The sequence below is a fragment of the Notolepis coatsorum genome, assembly GCF_963971535.1.
Source record: "Notolepis coatsorum genome assembly, chromosome: 1".
Taxonomy (NCBI): Eukaryota; Metazoa; Chordata; class Actinopteri; order Aulopiformes; family Paralepididae; genus Notolepis; species Notolepis coatsorum.
In genome coordinates, this window is record NC_140165.1 from 286,011,573 (window position 1) to 286,034,273 (window position 22,701).

The 22,701-nt window shown below is 42.2% G+C and overlaps 2 protein-coding genes across 2 annotated transcripts; one reads left to right on the plus strand and one right to left on the minus strand.

The window, feature by feature from the left end:
- Nucleotides 1–1,282: 1,282 nt before the first annotated feature.
- On the minus strand, nucleotides 1,283–4,396 carry nup88 (nucleoporin 88). Its single transcript, XM_084330790.1, has one exon. The coding sequence runs from the start codon at nucleotides 4,322–4,324 to the stop codon at nucleotides 2,156–2,158; it is 2,169 nt and encodes a 722-aa protein (XP_084186916.1). The 5' UTR covers nucleotides 4,325–4,396; the 3' UTR covers nucleotides 1,283–2,155.
- Nucleotides 4,397–4,487: 91 nt separating this feature from the next.
- psmd8 (proteasome 26S subunit, non-ATPase 8) lies at nucleotides 4,488–16,763 on the plus strand. The gene is made up of 7 exons (XM_084330800.1): nucleotides 4,488–4,641; nucleotides 5,827–5,899; nucleotides 6,034–6,136; nucleotides 6,256–6,421; nucleotides 11,666–11,766; nucleotides 15,097–15,208; nucleotides 15,842–16,763. The coding sequence occupies exons 1-7, from the start codon at nucleotides 4,537–4,539 to the stop codon at nucleotides 15,977–15,979; spliced, it is 798 nt and encodes a 265-aa protein (XP_084186926.1). The 5' UTR covers nucleotides 4,488–4,536; the 3' UTR covers nucleotides 15,980–16,763.
- The last annotated feature ends 5,938 nt before the right edge of the window (nucleotides 16,764–22,701 follow it).

The window sequence follows — 22,701 nt, forward strand, 5'->3', positions numbered from 1 at the left end:
TCCACTCCTCCATGGAAAGAAACACAAATAAGAAACAGAGGCAATTCCACCCCATTCCTCCCCGCTCTCTGGTGTACACTGTGACTCACATGGGAGGAATGTGGTGGGCTGGCCCAGGAGTTATTAATATCTCCTTTCCTAGGGTCCGCTAAGTTTCCTTGGGCCCGTGCACAGGATCTAGACACTGTACCTTTATGAAAGACTTTTTAAACAACATCGCCCTATTTGGAGTGTTACTCAGCTAGGCCTAGGGTCTACAGTAGGGCCTCTGCTGCCCAGTGTGTAAGAGAAAAATAAAAATGTGAAATGTATCCAAGCCCATCTGAAATAGTTCTTATGGATAGCTCTTGATTTGAAACAAAGTTTGCTTAAATTTAAGTCTTATCGATCATGTCTCATAAGAGTGGACTAGTGTCCTCAAATGACTGATGACCTCTTTCAAGAGCAGACCTATTACACAATTACAATTAAGTAAAACAAGATGACAATTCAAAACTCTATAGTTGCACAAAAGCAACATTCCAACTGAGCTGTGTGACATTGCAACAGAATTGGGGGAAAGCTCACGCAGGAAATACAAGTGGACCGAAGAAGACCATCGGCAACAAGAAAAAACCCTAACCGCGTCTAAAGCGACTAAACCGCGACTAAAGCGGGGTCTCCATGTACGTCACAGTGTTTATGTGGGGAATTCCTCATCGGGGCCCCACTGGGAAGGAAAAACTGAGGATGAAAAGGCTGGAAAGGAGTGACCTCTGGCGGATGAAGAATTATTCCATTCCAGTGTTGAAAACAGTACGGTATTCATCTGTAGGTGGCAGGCTGGAGCATATAATACATTATCAAGGTTTCTCCATTATACATAGGTTTGTTTGTGGTGGTCCACCACAAATACATTTCCCAAACGGATATACACACATAACATAATACAAATAATGTATCATCTTTCATTATACAGTCCTTTTAACGAGGGCAGACCCAAATGCTTCGAAAGCTTCAATTGCTGTCATGGTAATTTATGTCAAAATCACTATTTGAATGCTTCGCTTCCTTTGTTTTTGGTTGTGGTTTTTGTTTTTTACCCCTCCAAAAATGTCATAAATGGTAATTGGGACGGACCTGCAAATAACCTAAAAAACTGTGGGAAACAGATATATGTTTAATATAAACACTGATGTGATCAAAGATGCAACAGCAGTTTTTATTTATTGGTATTCATTTAATTTCTTGATTCAGAGGCATTTGTTTCGTACAGAAAAGAAAAATGCAGTCTTAGCCATGCCAGTATTATAAAGTACATTTTTATTATTCTCCAACGTGACAGGCAAAACATGTAGAATACAGAAACTTGCCTAGATTCATGTATACAAAATATTTGTATATTCTGCATGTCGACTGCAGTTCCACATGTGACACATTTAAGCAATGTGTTAGTCATCCATGTGAATAACACTCATTCATCAAAGGCCCACAACATTCTGATTTATGTAAAAAAAGAAAAAGGCAAAGAAAGCTAAGGGAAAAAAGCAACCAAGTCATGCCAGAGCACTGAGCAGTTAAAGGTAGAATCATTCTGTAATGTCAGCAAACGGCGACCTCTTGGCAAAAGAGCCCCCCCTTGATATTGCACCTTGCTTACTTTTTGGTTTGATGTGTGGGTTGGGAGTTTAGTAACTTATTATTACACTGTGAATTTCTCCAGACTTATCTTGGCAGAGCCAGAGGTGTGGCCAGCAATAGCAACCCCTCCCACTAGAATACAACAAACGCATTTGACAAAAAATTATTAAACTGTAAACAAAGCGCAGTACCATGTTGTCATTTTTGGACCTAGAGGTCGCTGTTTGACTGTTTGGATTCTACCATTATGATTTTTTTGGGTATTATTTTATTTTATTACCAATAGAGAAACAAAAATAGTGTAAAAGATTGGTTAGATTAATGTGTATGCATACAAGATCAAATATTCCCCATATCAACCCTCCATTCCACAGTCTTTATGACTTCTAAGTGCCGATTCTTGGGACTTGTATGTCACCTGAAAGCAAATGTCAACATGGACCGTCTTCAAAGGATAAAAGGCTACTTCTGGATGTTTCCGAAACAATGGAGGTTTTGGGTACAGGATGCCATCGGGAGGGGGGGGTGGGTTGTTTCAGAAACTCACATGGTTCTTTATGTCTTTGATCTGCTTCATCATGTCAGCGATGCGTTCGCCCTGCTCTTTCAGCACGCCCTGGACACACTTCCTCTGGTGGGCGTTGAGGGCGACCGTGGTCCTGGCCGGATTGACGCCCTTGTCCATCTGCTTCTTCTGGTACTCCATCTTCATGGTCACCTGCTTAATGCCGTTGCCCAGGTGTCTCAGCTGGTCGCCGATGGTCTGCAGCTCTTTCTTCATGTCCTTCTCGCTGTCCGACAGCACGGGGAGCTGGCTCCTGAGGCTGCCCAGCACCTGCTTCACCCGGTTCATGATGGCCTCCTGGCGATACTTGCCGTCTTCGTACTTGTCCGCCAACCTCTCCGCCGCCTCCCTCAGGCTCTTCCGTTCCTCTCTGCACAGAGCCAAGTCCTCCAGCTGCTTGTTCTTCTGACTGGTGAGGAGCCTCACCCTCCTCTGCATCTCCTCGCGGGCCATGTCCTGCTTGAGGATGTACTCCTCCCTGAAGACCTGCGTGGCCCTGCTGAGGAGCTGAAGGCACTCCGGGGGGGGAGGAGACGACGTGTCCTTGTCTCCCGCCCGGAGCACCAGGGGGTTGGTGGAGCTGCGGGCCAAGATGTTGCGGACGTGCTGCTCGAAGGAGTCGTCGGCCAGTCCGCGCAGGGGGGAGCTGACAGAGCCTGCCCCCGGATGGGAACACAGCAGGGGCGGGGAGGGGGGTCGGATGGAGCTCAGCAGGGGCAAAAGGAGACACTCGTAGCTGCTGGTGATGCAGATCATGGTGGCGCCCAGGGAGAGATCCGAGACGATCAAGAAGCCCAGTACGGGAGCCGACAGGCTGGTGAAGAGAGGCCGAGTGCAGAGGATGTGCTCCACGATGCAGCGGTGCTCAGCTGCCAACTCCTGGAGGCTGTCCTTGTCCTCCTCGTCCGACTCCAGGAACTTGTGCAGCTTGTTGAACCAGGTCAGACCGACGCTGTGCACCCCCGCCTCATGCGTGCAGTGGTACCTGTGCTGGCACAGGGGGTCTCTGTGCAGTCTAATTGGGCAGGTGAAGTCGGTCTCTTGGGGATCCTCGTCCTCTCCCGTGGCTAGTTTGAGGGTGAGCTCCAGCTCCACACACTCAAACACATAGAGAGACGGCACAGCCTCTGCTCCTCTGTTCCACTTCTCTGCTCCGGTCTCATCCTCCTCCTCCGCCTCCAGCACTACACAGTGATAGAGGGTGCCCGTCTCTGTGGCGATGACCAGGATGTTGGGCACACAGGGCAGGCAGAGGATGGCGCAGGCGTCATAGCCGTAGTTGTCTTCTGCTGCGGGGTACATGGGGAGGGGTCCTACGGGCTTACTGACGTTTAGCCTGTTGGCTTTGCTGGTGTAGCTGAGATAGGTCTCTCCGTTCTCGTAAAGGATGTATAGTGGGTAGACCAGCAGTTCTTTGGATGGGCCCGACAGCTTCCTGGGAGTGCACGCCACTGGCCCAAAGTCAAATGCCACTGCAATCTCCCCGAGAGAAGCTGCACCATAGGAGCGCACTTGACTGTGGACACTGCTGTCCTCTTCCGACTGGGAGACAGACAGTACTTTGGCGGGAGTCTGGGGCTCCTTCAAGCCATAGAACCGGACCCTGTTGTCCGAGGTGAGCAGGACCAGGTGGGGCTCCTCCGTCTCGCTCGGATACCACGCCGCCTGTCGCAGACTCACCGACGCCGAGCTGGTGAAGAAGCGCTCGGCCACCGGGATGGTCTTGCAGTTGATCTCGCTCCGTCCGCCCTCGAACTCGGACCTCTTTCCCCACCGCTGCGGGAGTTCAAGCACCGTGGCGCCCCGCTGTCCGACCAGCGCGACGTGATAGCGCGTCGGACTCAGCAGCACCTGGCAGACGTCGAAGTGAGGCGGGTTGATGCACAGCAAGGTCTGATGATAACTCCCGCTCCCGCCCGGGATCTGTTGTTCCGAGTTGAGCTGTCTCAGGTTGGTCGTGTAAAACACGCGGTCCACGTCGTCCCACACGAACAAGTCTCCGTTCAGACAAAACGTGAGGTTTTTCACAGTCTTTCTGCCGTTCGCTTTGGGTTCCAAGTCGAGTTTCTCTCGTAATTTCTGAAAGATATAATGATTTGGTATTTCATTCCGCCAGCGGTCTTCTGCCCACGCCGCCATTTTGCACCGCACGTAAGAAACGGTTGTTGACAATGGGTTGTGTTTTCCCCGGTCGGTAGGTGGCGGTAATCATAGATCGGTAATGCCCAAATCAGATGGTGGCCGACCGCCGTAAAACCCCAATAATAAGAAGAAGAAGAGTGGGTTGTGTTTTACGACAGTATCTGCCGTAACCCGGCGGCCGGTGTCGTGTATTGTGCAGAATCACCATCATGGCGCTGAAGGAGACCGCGGGTCTGTACGACACTCTGAAGACCGAGTGGAACAAGAAGAACCCAAACGTGGGGAAATGCGGCGAACTTCTAACTAAACTCAAGGTATAACGCTGTGTGTCTGGTTGTGTGTGTATGTTTCTGAGGTTGAACTAAATGACAACACGGTCACGGTGTGTGTTGGAACAGAAAGCAGGGAGGAAGCTAACGGCTAGGTAGCTAATAAAGAGCGAGAATGACAATGAATGTTTTCTGAAGTCAAAACGTCAGCTATATTGGTACGGTAGCCAATATAAGATGTATCAACGTTTGGAAAATAACTACATAACACGAGTAGATAATTTCGTATAAGTTAGGCTAACAGCTAACGTTAATGTTATGTTAACCTTAAATTAATATAAGTTATACTAGCTAACTTATATTAGGGAACATAACGCCACCGTCGTCTGTATTTGAATCCCTACAACCACCAAGTTATCCATTGTGTACAATTGTTATTGATTGATTGACAACTTTATTAACAGATTGCAGAATGGGTACAATACAGTACAGCTCAATACACACAATTGTTAAGGGGATGCAGACCAGAGAAAGACTTTCATCTTTTCAATTCATCAGGACATATATGACATACATGAGACATACAGATAGACAGTACTGCTACATCTATACATTTATGACTTACCAGATTTGCAAATACAGTACTGTTAGTGATACAAAAAGAGTCCAGAAAAGGGAGTATATACATTTGACTTAAAAACTGTACATTGTAGGAGGTTGGGTGGGGGGGGGGGGGTTGGGGGGGAACACTGTACAAGCAAAACTGTGCATTGGAATATTGACAACCATACTAGGTAATTTACTGTACATTGGAGGGGGGGACACTGTACAAACAAGCAAAACTGTACATTGGAATATTGACAACCATACTAGGTAAATTACTGTACATTGGAGGGGGTTGGGTTAGGACATTTACAGGGGCCAGTTTCGAATTGCAGTCTTCCGTAGGTGTTCTTTGAGAGTGGTTTTGAAAGTGGGTAGTGATTCACATTTACAGCTTTGGGTAGGGCGTTCCACCTAATTGATTAAGATGAGTGTATATTGTGAGATTTCTCTCTTTAATCCAGTCATGGCAACTGTCAAACAGTGAGATTATGTGTGCTGTGCTTTGTCACCTGGAATTATCTCACATAATTTAATATTGCTGTACAGGGTCATTTAGGTACGTTACCCCCCCCCCCCCCCCCCCTCCTGGTTAATGACCCTTTCCGTTACTTGTTTTTTCCCCAGATCTCTCTGTTGGAATTGAACTTTCTTCCTACCACTGGGACCAAGCTCACTAAGCAGCAACTAATTTTAGCCCGTGAGTATTAACACTTTAGTTTAGTCATTATCACTAGACTTACTTACCGAAAGTGTGATTGATGAACACCAATATCACCACAGTTTAACTTATCATTACCTTAGACTTAAAAGGCCTGTCTAACTGTCTTTCAGGTGATGTTCTGGAAATCGGAGCCTTGTGGAGCATCCTCAAGAAGGACATCCCTTCCTTTGAGAGATACATGGCACAGCTGAAGTGCTACTATTTTGATTACAAGTAATGCAATCGTTCCATTTTCGCCTGTTCTCTCTCTCTCTTAAATCATGCCAAATAAACTTAAGTAAACTATGTTCTGATATTCCACTTTCTCCCTTTCTCTTTTGCTCTCCGTCAAGGGAGGAGTTGCCCGATGCCGCCTACATGCACCAGCTACTCGGACTGAACCTGCTTTTCCTGCTGTCACAGAACCGTGTGTCTGAGTTTCACACGGAACTGGAGAGGCTGAGTGCAAGAGACATCCAGAGCAACGTATACATCCGACACCCGGTCTCCTTAGAGCAGGTGCCACATGCATGCATTAAAGCGTTCCGTCTCCAGACGGATTTCAGTCTTTTTTTTAATTTTTTTCCGTCAATTTGATTTGGAGTCTGACGGAATTGGCTACCTGGTATAATATGCTGTGTAGATGCGTAGGGCATTTTGACCATTCTAACCAATTAAACGTGAGCTTGACGCACACACGCTGCTCACAGTGCCCTCCCCCTCACAGACCTGTCTTGTCACAGACCCGTATCATTTGCACCGAAGATAGCAAGCGTGCAGGTCCTCTTTTAACACCACTGAAGCATTAAACAATGGCCCAGTAAACTATTCACTTTAGTTTACTACACAAGGCGTTTTCTAACGTTATCTAGCTGGCTAGCTGATAGCTCATAACATAATTGAAATTCGTTTTTGAAGCTGTGGCTAACGTTATCTAGCTACCGATCTTCGGGTGGCTAACGTTACTGTAACTGTAGCTTGCTAATACGGGCTGTCCTGGCTGGCTAACTTTTACTTTGCAATGGAGTGGAGCTAACTAACTGTACAAATCGATGTGATTGGCTGAGACTGTATTTTGTACGGTTGGCTGCCTGGCTGTTGTGGATTTGGGTAGCCAGCTAGCAGCTAACATCAACTTAACGTCAACTAGGGCTGGGCGATATAACGATAACGATAAATATCGCAATATATTTTAATAATCGATATCGAATATCGAAATTAAAAAAAAATCGAAAAATCGTTTTTTTTTTTTTTTTATTATTATATATTTTTTTACCTGCAACAGGGCAGTTTTAAAACCAGAGACAGTGGACAGACTTGTCTTTCTTGCCTGCAACTTAAAGTAATGGCTTTGCTTGTCCAAATGACAATACTGACCAAATTCAGATTTATTTTTCTCTTGTCCATTTATTTTGTTTGCTTTCTAATTTAAAATACATTTTGAAACCGTCTGTACACAGTAGGCTATGTGTGCTAGCAGAACTAGACTCCAGTCACGAGTCACAGTGCACATGTGCGGTGGTTTGTCCACCAAAAAAGCGCCAAAAGATCGAAAATAAACTAGCAGAGCCAGAACTGTTCAACTCCTCTGGAGCCACAGCCAGCAGAGAAGCCGGTTTACTTTAGCTTTTAAACCAGCTGCAGCCTGAGAACTGGAGTGTGAGGGGATGTAACACTAAAGATGGCGGCAATGACAAAGAATTGCTGCAAAATAAACATACATCTGTTGTTAAAAAAAAAAAAAAAAAAAAAAAAAATTATACTTATAACAATTCGATAATTATCGATATCGAGAAATAAAATAAAATTATCATATCGTTATCGCGATATGATTTTTTCCCATATCGCCCAGCCCTAACGTCAACACTCTGTTGACACTCTGAGCGAGTTTGCCGACAGCAATGTAACAAACAATATGGTCCGTGCGGAACCATTATCCCCAACACATAGTTATTAGCTAACGTCAGCATAATAACGTTAATGGAAGGAGTAAGCTGGCCACTAAATAGAAAACACAGTGTTCTCAGACGAAAAGGATGAGCGGCACCACCCAACAAAAGAAAGTGTCGAGAGGAATGGAAGTTTGAAGATAGCAGTATTTCAAGAGACTGGCTAGGCTACAGTATGATGCGGGGGCTGTAGACGGTGGTGAGTTGTTAACTTGTTCCGTGTTCCGCAACTATGTCAAAAAGAAAAACAGAAACAACACATTTGTCATTGTCGTGTTACTTCACAGTACAAATATCAACATCACACAGGTGTATCTGTAGACGGTCTCCTCCCCACTGTATATTCTCTCCCCGTATGTATCTTTTTTCTCCCACCCACCCTAATGTACAGTCTCCTCCCCATCATAATGTATATAATCTCTGTTAGGATCTATGGGTAACAGTATTTCCATATCGTATATGTCACAAATGTAACATTACTATATACCTGCAATCCTATATTAACCTATATATCCTATATAACCTATATATCTGCAATCATTACTATATACCTGCAATCCTAAACCTATATATCCTATATATCTGCAATCTGTTAAATATTGATTGATTGTTATAACAGATTGCAGAATGGGTACAGTACAGCTCAATACAATTGTTAAGGGGGTGCAGACCAGAGAAAGACTTCCTCTTGTTTACATCAGGGTCCCCCATTTTCAATTCATCATAACATATATGACATACATGACATACAGATAGATAATACTGCTACATCTATACATTTATGATTATGACATACCAGATTTACAAATACAGTATTGTTTGTGAAATACAATAGAGTCTAAAAAAGGAGTATATACATTTGATGAAGAAACTGTACATTGGAGGAGGTTGGGTGGAGGGGGGGGGGGGGGGGGGACTGTACATTGGATTATCGACTAAACCGAAACAAGTAGGCTCCCTTAAAACGCCAACGCTATTAAAAAGAAATGCAGTGGAGGTTAAAATAAGAATATGACTTGGCCTGAAAAAAGTTCAGTCAGGAGATTTTTTTTTGCTTTAATCCCTGCACATGCTGCCTTAAAATGTCACTGTTGAAACTGTGTTGTTTTAACACATTGACTGCCACGCAATTCGGTTATCATTACCCTTAGAATGCCAGCCTTCTAGTCGTTTCCGTGGTCATTGCACTATGTTTGCGAAGCTGTGTGTGTGTTTGATTGATTGATTGAAAACTTTATTAACAGATTGCAGAATGGGTACAATACAGTACAGCTCAATACACACAATTGTTAAGGGAGTGCAGACCAGAGAAAGACTTTCGTCTTGTTTACATCAGGGTCCCCCATTTTCTGTATTATAGCTGTAGAGACACCGTGTGGCTAATTTTGACAAACATTACTTGTAGTCCAGCATGGGAATAATAGTTTGTTTCCACACGCTGTAGTTTATTACACGCTAAACATAGCATTTCCAAGATAATAGTATTTTTTTCATAGATTGTGAGATAAAACGCGTTATGTGTAATAAGCCCAAACCATTCTGGCTGATCCCCTGAAACCCAGAATACTCTCAAATCAAAGTATATACCATCACAAAATCATCAAGGTGGGGGGGGGGGGGGGGGTGTTTTAACTCAAAACTATGATCGTGTTTTTCCAAGCATGTTTTTCGTCCGGTGAAACACAACTGTGATCGTTAGAAAAACACGTTTCAGATTCGGTAAAATAGACATAGAATGTACCTTACCTTAGCCAGAATGTATTCCAAGAAGAAGAATTCCAAGTGATCGCATCGCCATCGCGATTACCAAATACGCTTAGGCGACGGAATTTCTAGGCGATCAATGTGAATCTATGTTCCAGCAGGAGGAGTGGCCACTGGCCAAGCAGAAATGAAAGTTAGAGTGTGATTCAACCCAAGCCATCGCAGTTCAGACACGGACGATACCGCCACCTGGTGGTTAAGGCTGAGCCCGAACGTTCGTTCCTTACGCTGACATTCGGACTTTAATTAATGGGTTCGAACGTTCGGTGGGAAAAAAAGGGAGGCGCGCGGGGTTGAGGCGATGTGAAGAGGCGCGGCGCTCGGCTCAACCAGTATGGTCTGCCGGGCTCCATCTGGATACTATTGTCTCAACCAGAGCTCTCAACCAATGCAATCGAACAATTGTGATTGACGGGCGATTCTGCCAATTACGTCACACCGCTTGCACCCGCCTCTGCTGTTACCACCAATCGGCAAGCGTTTATTCGTTTTTTTACTTCCGGCAATGCCGCCATTGATCTGCTTGCGAGAAGCACAACAGACTCACCGTAGCTAATATGTTAGCTCCCCGCCGAGAACGTAGATGAGGATGACCAAACGAGGCATAATGATTTTACTGCAACGAATGTTATAATAAAACAAAGCCTTTCTATACATGTGTCTGATTGAAAACTTTATTAACAAACTGCAGAATGGGTACAACTCGGGGCTCTATGAGCAACGGAAGGACGAGTAATGCTTGCTACTTGCTATGTTCGGGTAAATAATATGCCACCTTACTGGTGGTAGTCGATCGGCATTGCAGTTCTAATGTGTGGGGATAGTCGAAAATTATGCAGATAGCTCTGGGCAAGTCTGTAGAGCGGGGATCAAAGTAAAAAGATCAAACGATCCAAAAATGACTTTTTACGTTTTTGGCACTCAACTGTTGGCGCCCAATAATGACTTTTTACGTTTTTGGCACAGAAAGTGTTAAGCTCGACAGGCCCTGTACCGGACCAAGATTTGTTTCACGTCATAAATGGATTAATGTAGTGTTTTTTTCCTTCTTCACATGTAGCCAAGAGTAAAGACCCAAACCCTATCAAAACGGCAGTCAACGTGTATATTTTCAGCACTACGTTTGTTTACCAAGTGTTATTGGCGAAATACGAGTTCATAAATATCTCGGCGCATCCCGGCGGAAACTGGATGAATTAGATGGGAATAAAGGAAGCTGTCATACGTGTGTGTAGTCCTATGAAAGAAGAGACCCAGGGCTTTCGAATTTCATAAAACTACACTACCCAGCTCACGCCAGCCCCTGTCAAACTTGGAGCCGTCTGGCGTGAAATTATTTCACGCCAATTCACTTGAATGTTATTGCCATAAAAGAGAATATTGTTTTTCTTTACCTTTCTTTGAACGTCTTAAAAAAACGCGTCTCAATCAACAAAAAAGTCAGATTTAATTCACGGTCTTTGCTGCCCTGTAATGGGCGCCTGGTGGTACTAAATCCAGATTGAACTCTGCCATTAGAAAGATGAGATTTGGCCCCATCCATAGATGTATGATTTGGCCATAATAAGGTAATTTATAGGCCTGATATTCTATATTCATATTTCAAATGGCATGTCTGGATGGCAAAATTCAGTACTGTATCTACAAAAACCCCTGTAAATATAATCTGCCCTTTATTCATTTGCTTAGATTTTTTTGTACATTTGATCTCGAGAAGGTGCTGAATGAGCTCAATGGGAATTCTTCACGTCTGGTCAATGTTAGCATGGTGTTATTCACCGTCAAAGATGACATTTTTTCAAGTCAAGAGTTTTATTTGTCACAGCATACAAGGCATACAGTGAAATGCGGGTACCTGCAGTACCTCGGTCAAGGACCACGGCTGGATTGCCTAGGTTGCATGTCTTTTCTACTTCACTCTGAAGCGTCTTGATGATTTTTTTTTTTTAAATCCTGCTAAGTACAAAAAAATCCTGCTAAGTACAGTAGATACAATCAAATCTATGCATGTTTATAGAGCTTTTAATTGTCCTCCCCTTGCTCTTTTCAGTACTTGATGGAAGGCAGCTACAACAAAGTCTTTCTGGCCAAAGGGAACATCCCTGCAGAGAGCTACACCTTCTTCATAGACATTTTGCTGGACACAATTCGGTAAGGAGCGATATGAAGAACTGAGCCCAAAGTCCACTTCCACCATCCTCGCCACACATGCAATGACCTACACCGATCTTCACTGCTCTGTGAATGTAGGAACTCTTGTGATTGACAAATGCATCGGGTATGGCTTGCGGCATTTCAAACTGCTCAGAGACGGGCTACACTCACCTTACAGCACATGTCAACCCATAAACTTACCCTCCGGCTCCAGGCATAAGGATTTGGGAGAATAATAAGTAGACCGAAGACGTGTTCAAATGGTCCAAGTAGACCTCGCTTGTGTCCCCACCAGGCAGAAAATCCATCCTTACTGGTATGCACCAATACCTAAAACTTTGATCTTGGACCATTAAAAAAATATATATATATAATAATAATGAAATAAATAATTATCAATAGTGCAGGTTCAACCTATCCACATAGTTTGAGCCAAATCGGATAAGAAATGTTTGTTATCGCAGTTGCTCACTCATTTACTCGCACAAATAACGTCACGGTGACCAATTGCAGCCACTCTTATTGTCTGGGACCAAATACGGCCACGCCCCACTCCCAGCAAAAAGTGGGAATCTCTAGAATGGGTTTGGGGCGGCGCTGTATACGGAAGTGGCTCTCAAGGTGACGATTAGACAACACTTTTTTGTTGTCAGTAGATGGCAGCATTGGTTTAAAATTAAAGGCTGAAAATGTTGAGAACTACAACACTGCATTTCCCAAGAGTGTTAGCACAGGTCGCAGGTCACTGGGATGGGTCTATATTCTCCGACGTGATCTGAACAGCGTTAAACTATTACTGCAACCTCGGTATAGCGACCGCGAATGGCCAACTAATTATCTTAACAAAAGTGCGCTGGTAGCATTACATATGTTGTCTAAAGGGGGACATATGGTACAATTTAAGATTCTAATGATAATCGGCATATAAAGGACAAGATAAAGCATCGTTAATTTGTAAGAAACCTCAATGAAAACGGCGCAGGGTGCTATTGTTATGAAAATGTGATAGAATCCTATAAAAATGTGGACGCACTTGGCCTACGTTCCGTTAGACAAGTGACTACAAACCCATTATGCTGGTCTAGAAATGCAGGCTTCAATCTATGTTGTTTAGGCTGCGGTTACACCTTTCGTTTCATTTTCGTTTCATTGTCATACGCGTTTCGCCGCGACGTCCTGCGCCTCGAGTCACATTTTTTTTTTTTTTTTTTTTGTCACCTGAGCACACTGATGTAGTACACTGCCAAAGCAGTAGGTGGCAGTAGGTGGCGAACATGAAGGCAATTTCAACCAATCAGAACTTGAATGTGCCAATACACTTCCTGGTAGCTCCAGCAAAGAAAATGTCAACAAGGCAGACGCCTATGGGCGCCACCATCTTGCCTATTTACTCAATGCAGCAATTATTTTTCAGCAAAGCCTAATAAAAGTGCAATAAACAAAACGGATACATTCACTGTGTGTTCTGCCTGTCATTTGTTGATGAAACAAAACTAACATCAACACAAGTGACCACCAAGAGCGGATAGTTTAGTCTAAAAAAAGATCGGTAGCATTGTTAGCTGCATGCTAACGTCAATGGAGTGTGCCATTATAACAGTATAGCATTGTGGCTAGAAGCTAACGTTAGCTCACGCTATTTAGCCAGCACCAACTGATGATATCGAGAGCTATCAGTAGTTAGATAACATTAGAGACAACGCTGTGTGTATTAAACAAAGGTGAATAGATGACTGGGCCATTTTGTTTAATGCTTGTTAAGTTGAAAGAGGAGCTTTGAGCTAACAGGATCTGATAGCTCACGTTAGCCAGCTGCTCATGCAATCGGTAATGCTAGCAGAATGAATGGATGTAAACTTTATTTAACATATTGCATATGGGTACAATACGGCTCAATACAAACAATTGTTAAGGGAATGCAGACTGTTGTAGCTTGGACTGGGATCCTTATAACAATAACTTGACAACACATGGTAGCTGCAGCTATTTGGGACAGCTCTGCCTCTGTTCCAAACACACACACACACACTCTGTTGTCACCGGAAGGGCACGCAGATGGTATCTACTGCGCATGGGTGTTTTCGCAACAACGGCTCATGCAGACTACACGCTGTTGTCGGCGCGTTTTTTAGCGGTTCTCCAAAACGCAAACACAATTTAGCGTTTCAGCCGTATCCACAAAAAAAACGCCAAAAAACGCATTTCTGTGTAATAGGGACATGAAACGTATTCAAAAACGTATAAAAAAAAAACCACAAAAACACCAGTCTAACCATGGCCTTAGTCTATCTGTTCAGTACTGCTCAGCACTGTTTCAAGATGCAAACTGATGCAAATTCAACTGAGAGAATTGTTGAATATATAAAGTAGGGCTGGGCGATATGGCCAAAAAATTAAATCCCAGATTATTATTTTTTTTAAATCCAATTTACAATTGTAATCGATTTGTTTCCTCTTGAGAGAGCTAAAAAAAATATTTGACACAAAAAATTTATCAAACCAAGATGAAGTGCAAACCTAACTTTAGCCAATCTTCACTTAAAAAAAATTATTATATATAATATAAAAGGTTACTCTTGATCAAACAAAGATGAATGTCCCTATTGGGATTAATAGTGCAATAACTTGCTTTTTCACCAAACTTCACTTGAAACAAATAAAATGTGCCTCTTGATCATCAAACAAGAATCTAACTTTCACCAAACATCACTTTTTGTAAAATAAAAGGTGACTAAAATTTTTTTTTTAACCGATTTTAATTTTTTGAAATCGTCCTAAATCATTAATTCGAATTAATCGATAATATCGCTTAATCGCCCAGCCCTAATATAAATACACAAATGTTCTAGACGGTTTGGTTATGACATCATACGGTGACATCACACACGTTCTAGAATGTTGGTTATGACATCATCACAAATGTTCTAGAATGTTTGATTATGACATCATACTTTGACATCACAAATGTTCTAGAATGTTCTATTATGACAAATAAGACGGTCCATGGTGCTACCACTTAGGCGTGGAGTGACATGATTGGAATAGCCAGACTCTGGGTCCAATGACTATCTTAAATCCAATCAATATTCCTAATGCTGTTTCAATGTAAGGTTATAAAAATAAACATATAAACATTCATATAATACAATAACCTAATATAGCTTTGGCTCCTCTACACTTTGCGTATTCCAAGTGCTTCGTATTTGGTGTTCTCAATAATCCATATTATTAAGGTACAGATACAGTGAAGCTTAGCGGTATTTAATCTGTAGTCCTACACTCTGTACCCGGACAGAAATACCCAGTTCTTCTCTCTCTCTGTTACAGCGATGAGATTGCTGGTTGTATAGAGAAGGCGTATGAGCAGATCCAGTTCAACGAAGCCACCCGGGTGCTTTTCTGCTCTTCCCCAAAGAAGATGACAGAGTATGCCAAGAAGGTTGGTAAAATGTTCACCTTGTGTTTCCGAAGATGACCTAGTAATGTATGCCATGAAGGTTGCTTCAGTTTTCATCTTGTGTTTGAGAAGATTGACTGAATATGGCAAGAATGTTGTTTAAATTTGTATCTTGTGTTTGCGAAGATGACCCGAGTATGCCAAGAATGTTGCGTCAGTTTTTAATCTTGTGTTTGTGAAGATGACTAAGTACACCAAGAATGTTGCTTAAATGTTTATTTTGTGTTTGAGAGGAGGACAGAGTACGCCCAGAATGTTGCTTCAGTTCTTAATCTTGTGTTTGAGAAGATGACCGAGTACGTCACCAAGAATGTTGCTTCAGTTTTTTATCTTGTTTCAGGCATTTAGCACACTCTTCGTCTTCAAAGTGCAACAGTAGAATATGCACACATTCTACTATCATCATACATAGCAAGTAAATTAAAGTAAAATGAAGGGTTACCACGGGGGAATCACAGAGCTCAGCCAATAGCCTTAGAATAGACACTCAGAATAACCGTCTACTGCTGTAAACAAGTAGAAGAAAGAAGCATTATTCTGCACATGGACTATATACCCGTGTTGTTGCCCAATACCTGAAGTCGATCGTCTTCTTTTATGTTGTCGTTGTTTCAGAGGGGATGGAGTCAGAGCCCAGATGGATACTACTCTTTCAGCAGTCAGCAGCAGCGGACAGAAGAGGTCACCATCCCCTCCAAAGAGTTGGCACAACAGGTCATCGAATACGCACGACAGCTGGAAATGATTGTGTAATCCAACTGCAGGAACATGCATACATACACACACACAGCCCATACAGTATCCACCCAATCAATTCACATGCCATCTCCCCAAGGGATTAATATTGGCAGACTGATTGACTTGTCAACCAACTTGGAAGAGAAAAAAAAATCCTCTTTCTTCTTACACTTTACCTTCTGCAAGTCTTGACAACGTGTGTAAGGGACTTAGGCTATATCTACAGTAAACCTGCGGCAACACTCTCGCAAACAGTCTTTTCAGTCACTCTACTTTGTAAAGGTGGTGAAAGGTTGGCATGTTTGAAGACAATTTTGTTATTGAAGTTGCCATCTATCCAACGTTTATATTTTGTATTATTTTCTTTTTTATGGTACATTGTCAGCTGATGAGTGTAAAAGGATGACCGGGCTGTTCTTCTTGGGGAGGGTCTCGCTCATTAAAGGCCTTCTTCATCACAGTGGCCATGCAGTGACTTTGTCCTCCAGTGTAACACAACTATAGAAGATATGAAAACACTTTACTTTCCTTGCACTTGGAAGTATAAGCAGTACTCTTTTATATAGTTTGCCCCCCCCCCCCCCCCCCCCCCCCCAGTAGTGCTCATGGAACTGTATTTCATTGCCCTAGCCTTGTATCCTAGTAACTGACAGAGAATTGCCATTGAAGTTTTGTGAGTGTTTTCCAAATGGTAATTATTTTTGTCCTCCCTAGATGGTTTGTAATCCAATCAATCTGGAAATGCAAATATTTGTCTGAAATGTATGATTAAAAACAATAAACCTTTTCTTTTCTTTTATTTGGAATGATTTTTATTTAGACATGTGCACACACAAAAAACACAACACTGGTATTTGAATGACTCATTAGTATCACAAATGCCTTTTTTTCATTGGTGAGATTCACTTCCCTCTTGCCTCACCAAAGAAGAAGCAGCAGCGAGCGTTGCTGTGACGATCCAAGGAGGCTCACACAGGTAGTTCCGCTACACATTGATCCTGGCGAAGAGGAAGAATATGTTGCAACTCAACTCTTCTCCCAAAAGATCAGAGATGATCAGGAACAAAGGACGGGACGATTGATGTTCATAATCTCTAGACTCGGCACTGTAACACACTGAACATGTGATGTTGCAATTGAGGCAGTAGTGTTTCAAAGTGTGCCGTGTGACTCATCACTTTAAGACATGTGGCAGTGCTGTGTTACGTTGGCAGCGCACAGCAGAACGGCGCTGGGCGTTGAGATGGAGGACGGCAACTGGGTGGCTCCTGTTGAGCTCCTTTTTGGCATTTCCCCCATTTTGACTTGACCGGTGTACCTGGTGGTGTTGTAGGGTTCTTGGGCTGACACTTGGCTCTTACCTCGATATTTGCATCTGCAGTTTATGATCAGGTAGTGGATGACAGAACAGCAATAGAGGAAGTTGTAGGGCGCCCATTCACCCCTGGCATATGAGGCGTCTGCATTTACATTGGCTGTTGGCGTGCAGAATGGAGGGTCATCACAGAACCTCTCCATTAATATATTGGGCATTGACAGACTGAGATATTTATTGTGGCTCCACATGTTTTTCTTCCGTAGCAATGCTACCCCCCCCCCCCCCCCCCCCCTGCTGTGAGCTCACTGCCATAGAATTATACATACTAAATGCCCTCACTGGGCCTGCAGATCCTCCCTTATATATTTTTTACTTCTAATTTACATGCTATACTATGTTATTTTATTTCATACTTATCTTGTCTTGCACAGTCTGGAGCGTAACAGTAAGAAGCATTTTGTATAAAAGTATTCTGTACTTCTGTATGACAACTATTAAAGAAACTTGAAACTCGACGGGTTAGCATGCAGGTAGCATTTTTCTGGAGAAATCTGACTGCCATCTGGTGGCTGAACCTTGAACTTATTTTCAGCCATCTGCTCCAGCCTCGTTCTAGCTGGGGCAGTGAGGTTGACTGCCGCTCACGGCGGGCTTGCTGGCAGTTTTGGTGTTTTTGCCCGAGCCTTCACCTGACCTCTCCTGCTATTTTTCTTTTGGTATTTGTTGGCGGTGCAGGAGGCTCCAGCTCCACGGAAGTGAGAGACTTTGTGTCACACACGGGTGCAACAGTTGGTTCGGTAGGGCGCTCACCACTTGGATGTCGAGAATCTTGTTTAACGAATTTGGGCAGTGTTCGCATCATTCCCCACATACGAAGTTCAGTTGGTGCATTTTTGGCCCTTTGCTTTCCTCCGCGGCTTTGGGTTTACGTTAGATGTTACTCCTTGGATGACCTCACTGTAAGACGTAGTGGGGTTCTGTACCTGGTAGGGATCCTGTGCTTTAGCTTGTGCTATTTCAACAGCGTTTTGAGGTATTTAAATTTTGTATATCTCAGAGGCAACCTTAGTTTCTTTGTTTGCTGTGTGTTGGTGTAGGATCTTTAGGTGCTTTATTTGGTGTGATGCAATGCTCCTTGTCCTGTTCTGAGGGATGTGGAATTGTAGACTTGAAAGTGGTACCTGGTCGTGTCTCCGTTTAGTGGGTGTGGCCTGTTGCTGCCTATTGGTTTCCATTGCATCAATATCAATGTTCTTAGGGGTGTCCTCAGTGTCTTCTCCTTGCTCTGACTGGGAGTGAATGCACCCCATACCATTTCATACAGCTTTCCTGGAAAATATGAACGTTTTCTTAACTGGCATAATGGCAGCATTATAAAAACAACAAAACAAAAACGGGAGCCAAGTAATACAAACGTGTTTTACTTTTGTAGTAAAAGTAATGGAAGCATTTTAACAGGACACTTTCATTGGAAGGTGTGCTAGCCATATAATGTAACCTTTAACAAATGCATACAGTGTAGCAAAAAAATACCCATATTATTTAGTATGACAGGTCTGAGGTCCCACAAACTGAAGGATACAGCCCCTGAATTGATGACAAAACATCTCCCTTTAATTTGGAGAGGGGTATTTTATTGTATTATATTTTACAGTGGGCTTTGTAAAGCAGGGTGCTAGGTACAACAATATTTAGGCTATTTTATCATCTATTTCTGTCTATTCAAATTGTAGAAATGACTATTAATAGTAATAATAACGTCAGCTAGCTAAATTAACTGATATGTTAGGTGTATAGGTTACCTTGCGAATGAACCTATAACTTTATCCAGGTTGATGGTGCATCAATTCACAAAATATAGTGTCTCCAGCCCACTTCCTAACGTTACTGTACAAGAGGTTGTGTTTTATCTTTATGCCAAGACATTTTTAAGTTTAGTCGTTGCTATAAATGTCTCAAGTTGCCAAGATTTAATGTTCACAGATTTAGGTTAGATAATGCTAAGTTAAATAAAATCATTATTTGAAATTTGTGGCACCATTCCATTGCTATGGAAACAGCTGTATGTTGTGTGTATTATTCAGTTGTATGTATTTCGTGTCAGCTATTGTATTAGCAAACAAAAAGAACTTGGGCCCCTTTAGAATGTTTATGAAAAGGTATATTAGCTAGGGCGGCTAGGTGGTGTAGTGGGCAAGGCACTCGCCACCAATGTGGAGACGCTGGGTTCGCGTGTTCGAATCCAGCTCTCCACATTGTTTTCAGTTTGGCTGGTCGTCCGTACTAATACAATTGGCAGTATTAGAGGGTGGGAAACTGATGGGTGGGGATCGGGCGTTGTGGACAGCGACTCCTACAGGTCGGTTGGCGCGCCTGCGCAGTAGAATCAGGAAGTGTCGGGGGCAGCGTGAGCCTCCCACGCGTTACTCCTCGCCACTGAGAGATCGAGCTGCGCAGGTGAAAAGATGCGACTGCTGTTACCTCAAGTACCGGAGGGGGCTTGTGCTATGTATGACTTAGTCCACATTGCAGCCGGCTTGTGGGAGGCAAGAAACAGCATTTGTGACAGGGGAGGGTTGAATTGGATGATACGAAATTGGGATGGGAGAAAATATAGAAAATGGGAGAAAAAGTGGATCAAAAAAAAATAAAAGGTATATTAGCTGAGAGAGAGAAAGAATGTTCTTGAATTGGCGCTGTTCATGGTTCTGAATATGAGTTGCACTCTTCACTCTAGGCTGGTGAGTATAGGCAAAGCGCATTTGGGTAGCAATTCACACAAGACTTATATCAGGTCATATTTCTATTGGCATTTTTCTATTATGTGTTATTCTCTATGGTTTCAACACATGTACGTTTTTGCCCAATATGCCTATATGATATGGTTCCTGGAAAGGTTATGGAAAATGATTCATCTCCATAAATCTTTTGGAATATCATGGAAATGTGTCCATCATTTTGATTTCACTGGTCAAATAATTGGCCTAAATGTCAAGCTTGACTGCTGGTCTTTGAAGGAATAACTTATAAGATAAGGTCCAAGTGAATGTTGTAGCTTGGAACATTTAAACCAACTGTATAACAATACAATATCAAATTTAAATAGACTTTGACAAATACTGTTAATACCATGATTTTGTCATGGAAAAGTCATGGAATTTGACGACCCCTCCCACCTTGAGATTGGAGAGTGTAAAAAGAGCACGTGGAACGGACCCCACATCACTCCAGAATGTTGCCTTGCCAAACACAGCAGACTACATCAAGGGGATGAACACCAGGTACCTCTATACAACAAGTGATTTTCAAAGATATAATTTGTCAAATAAAAAACTGAATTTAAACATGGTTCATGTATTTTCTGTCTTTCACTATAGCATGAGCAAAAGGCTGCAACATATGTAGGCCTAAAGTACAACAAATAAATAAACAGTGCAATATCAAGTGGGGTTCTTGAACTTATTTTGCCTAGAGGTTGCTCGTTGACAGCATTACAGATTATACCTTTAATTGAATATACAAAGCAGTGAACCATAAATCAGGAATGTGCTTCTGTCTAATGTTTTTATTTACCATGATGGGTTGATTCTGTCGTCACTCGCTGTCAAGTGATGGGTGTTTCTGCAACTGGGCGTTTTCTCCAGTGAGATTCGGGATTTATGTTCAAATCTGTCATGATTCTTGATAGATATTGTGTCAAGTATACTCTTATTACACATCTTGACAAAAACAATTATTATTATTTTTTTTTAATTGATATTTTTGCACAAATCCTTCCAATATTCACAAGACATCTTTCCACAGCATAATATGCAACATCCAAGATTTGTCTTTTTCTTTTTTGTAACATCATACAAAACACATAAAAGATTCATACAAACACATTAACAACTGACATGGAAATTAAAAAAGCACTTACAAAAAAAAACCATTACTATACATTGTGCATATATATCCCTGATGCACATACGTTACATGTAGACCGATCTACCTGCAAGCAGGTATGTGCTGCATCTTCTATCGGGATGCCATCTTTCTCCATAGTGCATGTGAGAGGATGCGTCTCAAATATATCTAGGTGTGCGTGAGAACATGTATGAATGTGTGTCTCAGATATGTGTATGTGGGTACGTGTCTCACGTAAATGTGTGTATGTCTCATACGTGTGTGTGTGTGCATCTCTCAGGTATGTGACTGTAATCCTACCTCCTGTGTGTGTCTCGTATCCATGTGCGTCTCTGCCACCTGTGTGAGTATATCTCAGGTGTGTATATATGCATGTGCATCTCAGCTATGTGTGTGTGTCCTATGTATGTGTATATCCCCTATATGTGTAAGTGAGAGCTTATGCTTCAAATATGTGTATAAGTACGTGTGTGTATGCCTGTTCCCTACAAGTGAGTATATGCGTGTATGTGGACAAAAACTATTATTAGATGTTTGATTTAATACAATTTATGAAGCATTTTATGGGTCCAAACACTACTTTTATTTATATCCAATTGGGGTCTCAATGTTGAGATACATGAAATGAGCTAATTCAATTACAATATGACTTTATTTTAAATTAAATAGTTTCATATACATATTACTTTACACCATATAAATTATTTTAAAACATTTACTGATTATTTATATGTGCATGTCCCACACTTTTGAATCCTTACCATGACACTGAATGCCATAGTAAATGTTTTTTTCAAAGTCAAACAAATATCGTTGCTATGGAAACAGAATTTAGCATGTGAGCAGTGATCACATGCTTTACAGGTTGGGCCACCGATCCTCAAGATGAAGAAAAACAAGTTAAACAATCTTTTCTTGGGAATTATTTATTGTGTGTCCTTACCACAGCTTACTAATTGTGTATTTTGAACTATATTTTTTAAATAAATTAATACTACTGCTGAATTCATGTATATTTAGATGCTAAAGAAAAGCTAACTAGCTAGACCTTGCTAGCTAACAGTTATCTGCAATATTGGCCAATGTCATTTCCGCAACATTTACTGCAGCGGCTTTAGGTGTTGCTGGTAGAGACAGATTCACAATGAGTTATAATATTATATTGCAAGTCTATTGTAAATAAAAACATGTCATTTTTACAACCCTAGATGAGTTTGTCTACAATTAGAGCACTAAAACCAGTGACATCAAGACACATGAAGCTTACTGACTCAGTGTGGATTAAGGAACTCTGCTCTCATATTTAATTACTTGCCTATACCTGTACATTTCTAGAATTTCCCCAAGGGGATTAATAAAGATCTTATCTTACATGTACCAAAAGCCTCAAAGTTGCAATGAGTTTACTCCTCAGGATGAAATGAGAAATAGTTAGACTTGGTGCACAGGTGTATAATGTTGAGGTGTGAAGCTGTTAGTGTTATGTGTTTGTGTTATTAATGTTGGTGCCACA

Bases quoted from the DNA above. Each gene is read 5' to 3' on its own strand.
- psmd8 (XM_084330800.1), top strand. From the start codon at position 4,537: ATGGCGCTGAAGGAGACCGCGGGTCTGTACGACACTCTGAAGACCGAG. The intron at 6,137-6,255 runs GTAATGCAATCG...CTCTCCGTCAAG, and splicing joins TGCTACTATTTTGATTACAA to GGAGGAGTTGCCCGATGCCG. The intron at 6,422-11,665 runs GTGCCACATGCA...TGCTCTTTTCAG, and splicing joins ACCCGGTCTCCTTAGAGCAG to TACTTGATGGAAGGCAGCTA.
- nup88 (XM_084330790.1), bottom strand. From the start codon at position 4,324: ATGGCGGCGTGGGCAGAAGACCGCTGGCGGAATGAAATACCAAATCAT.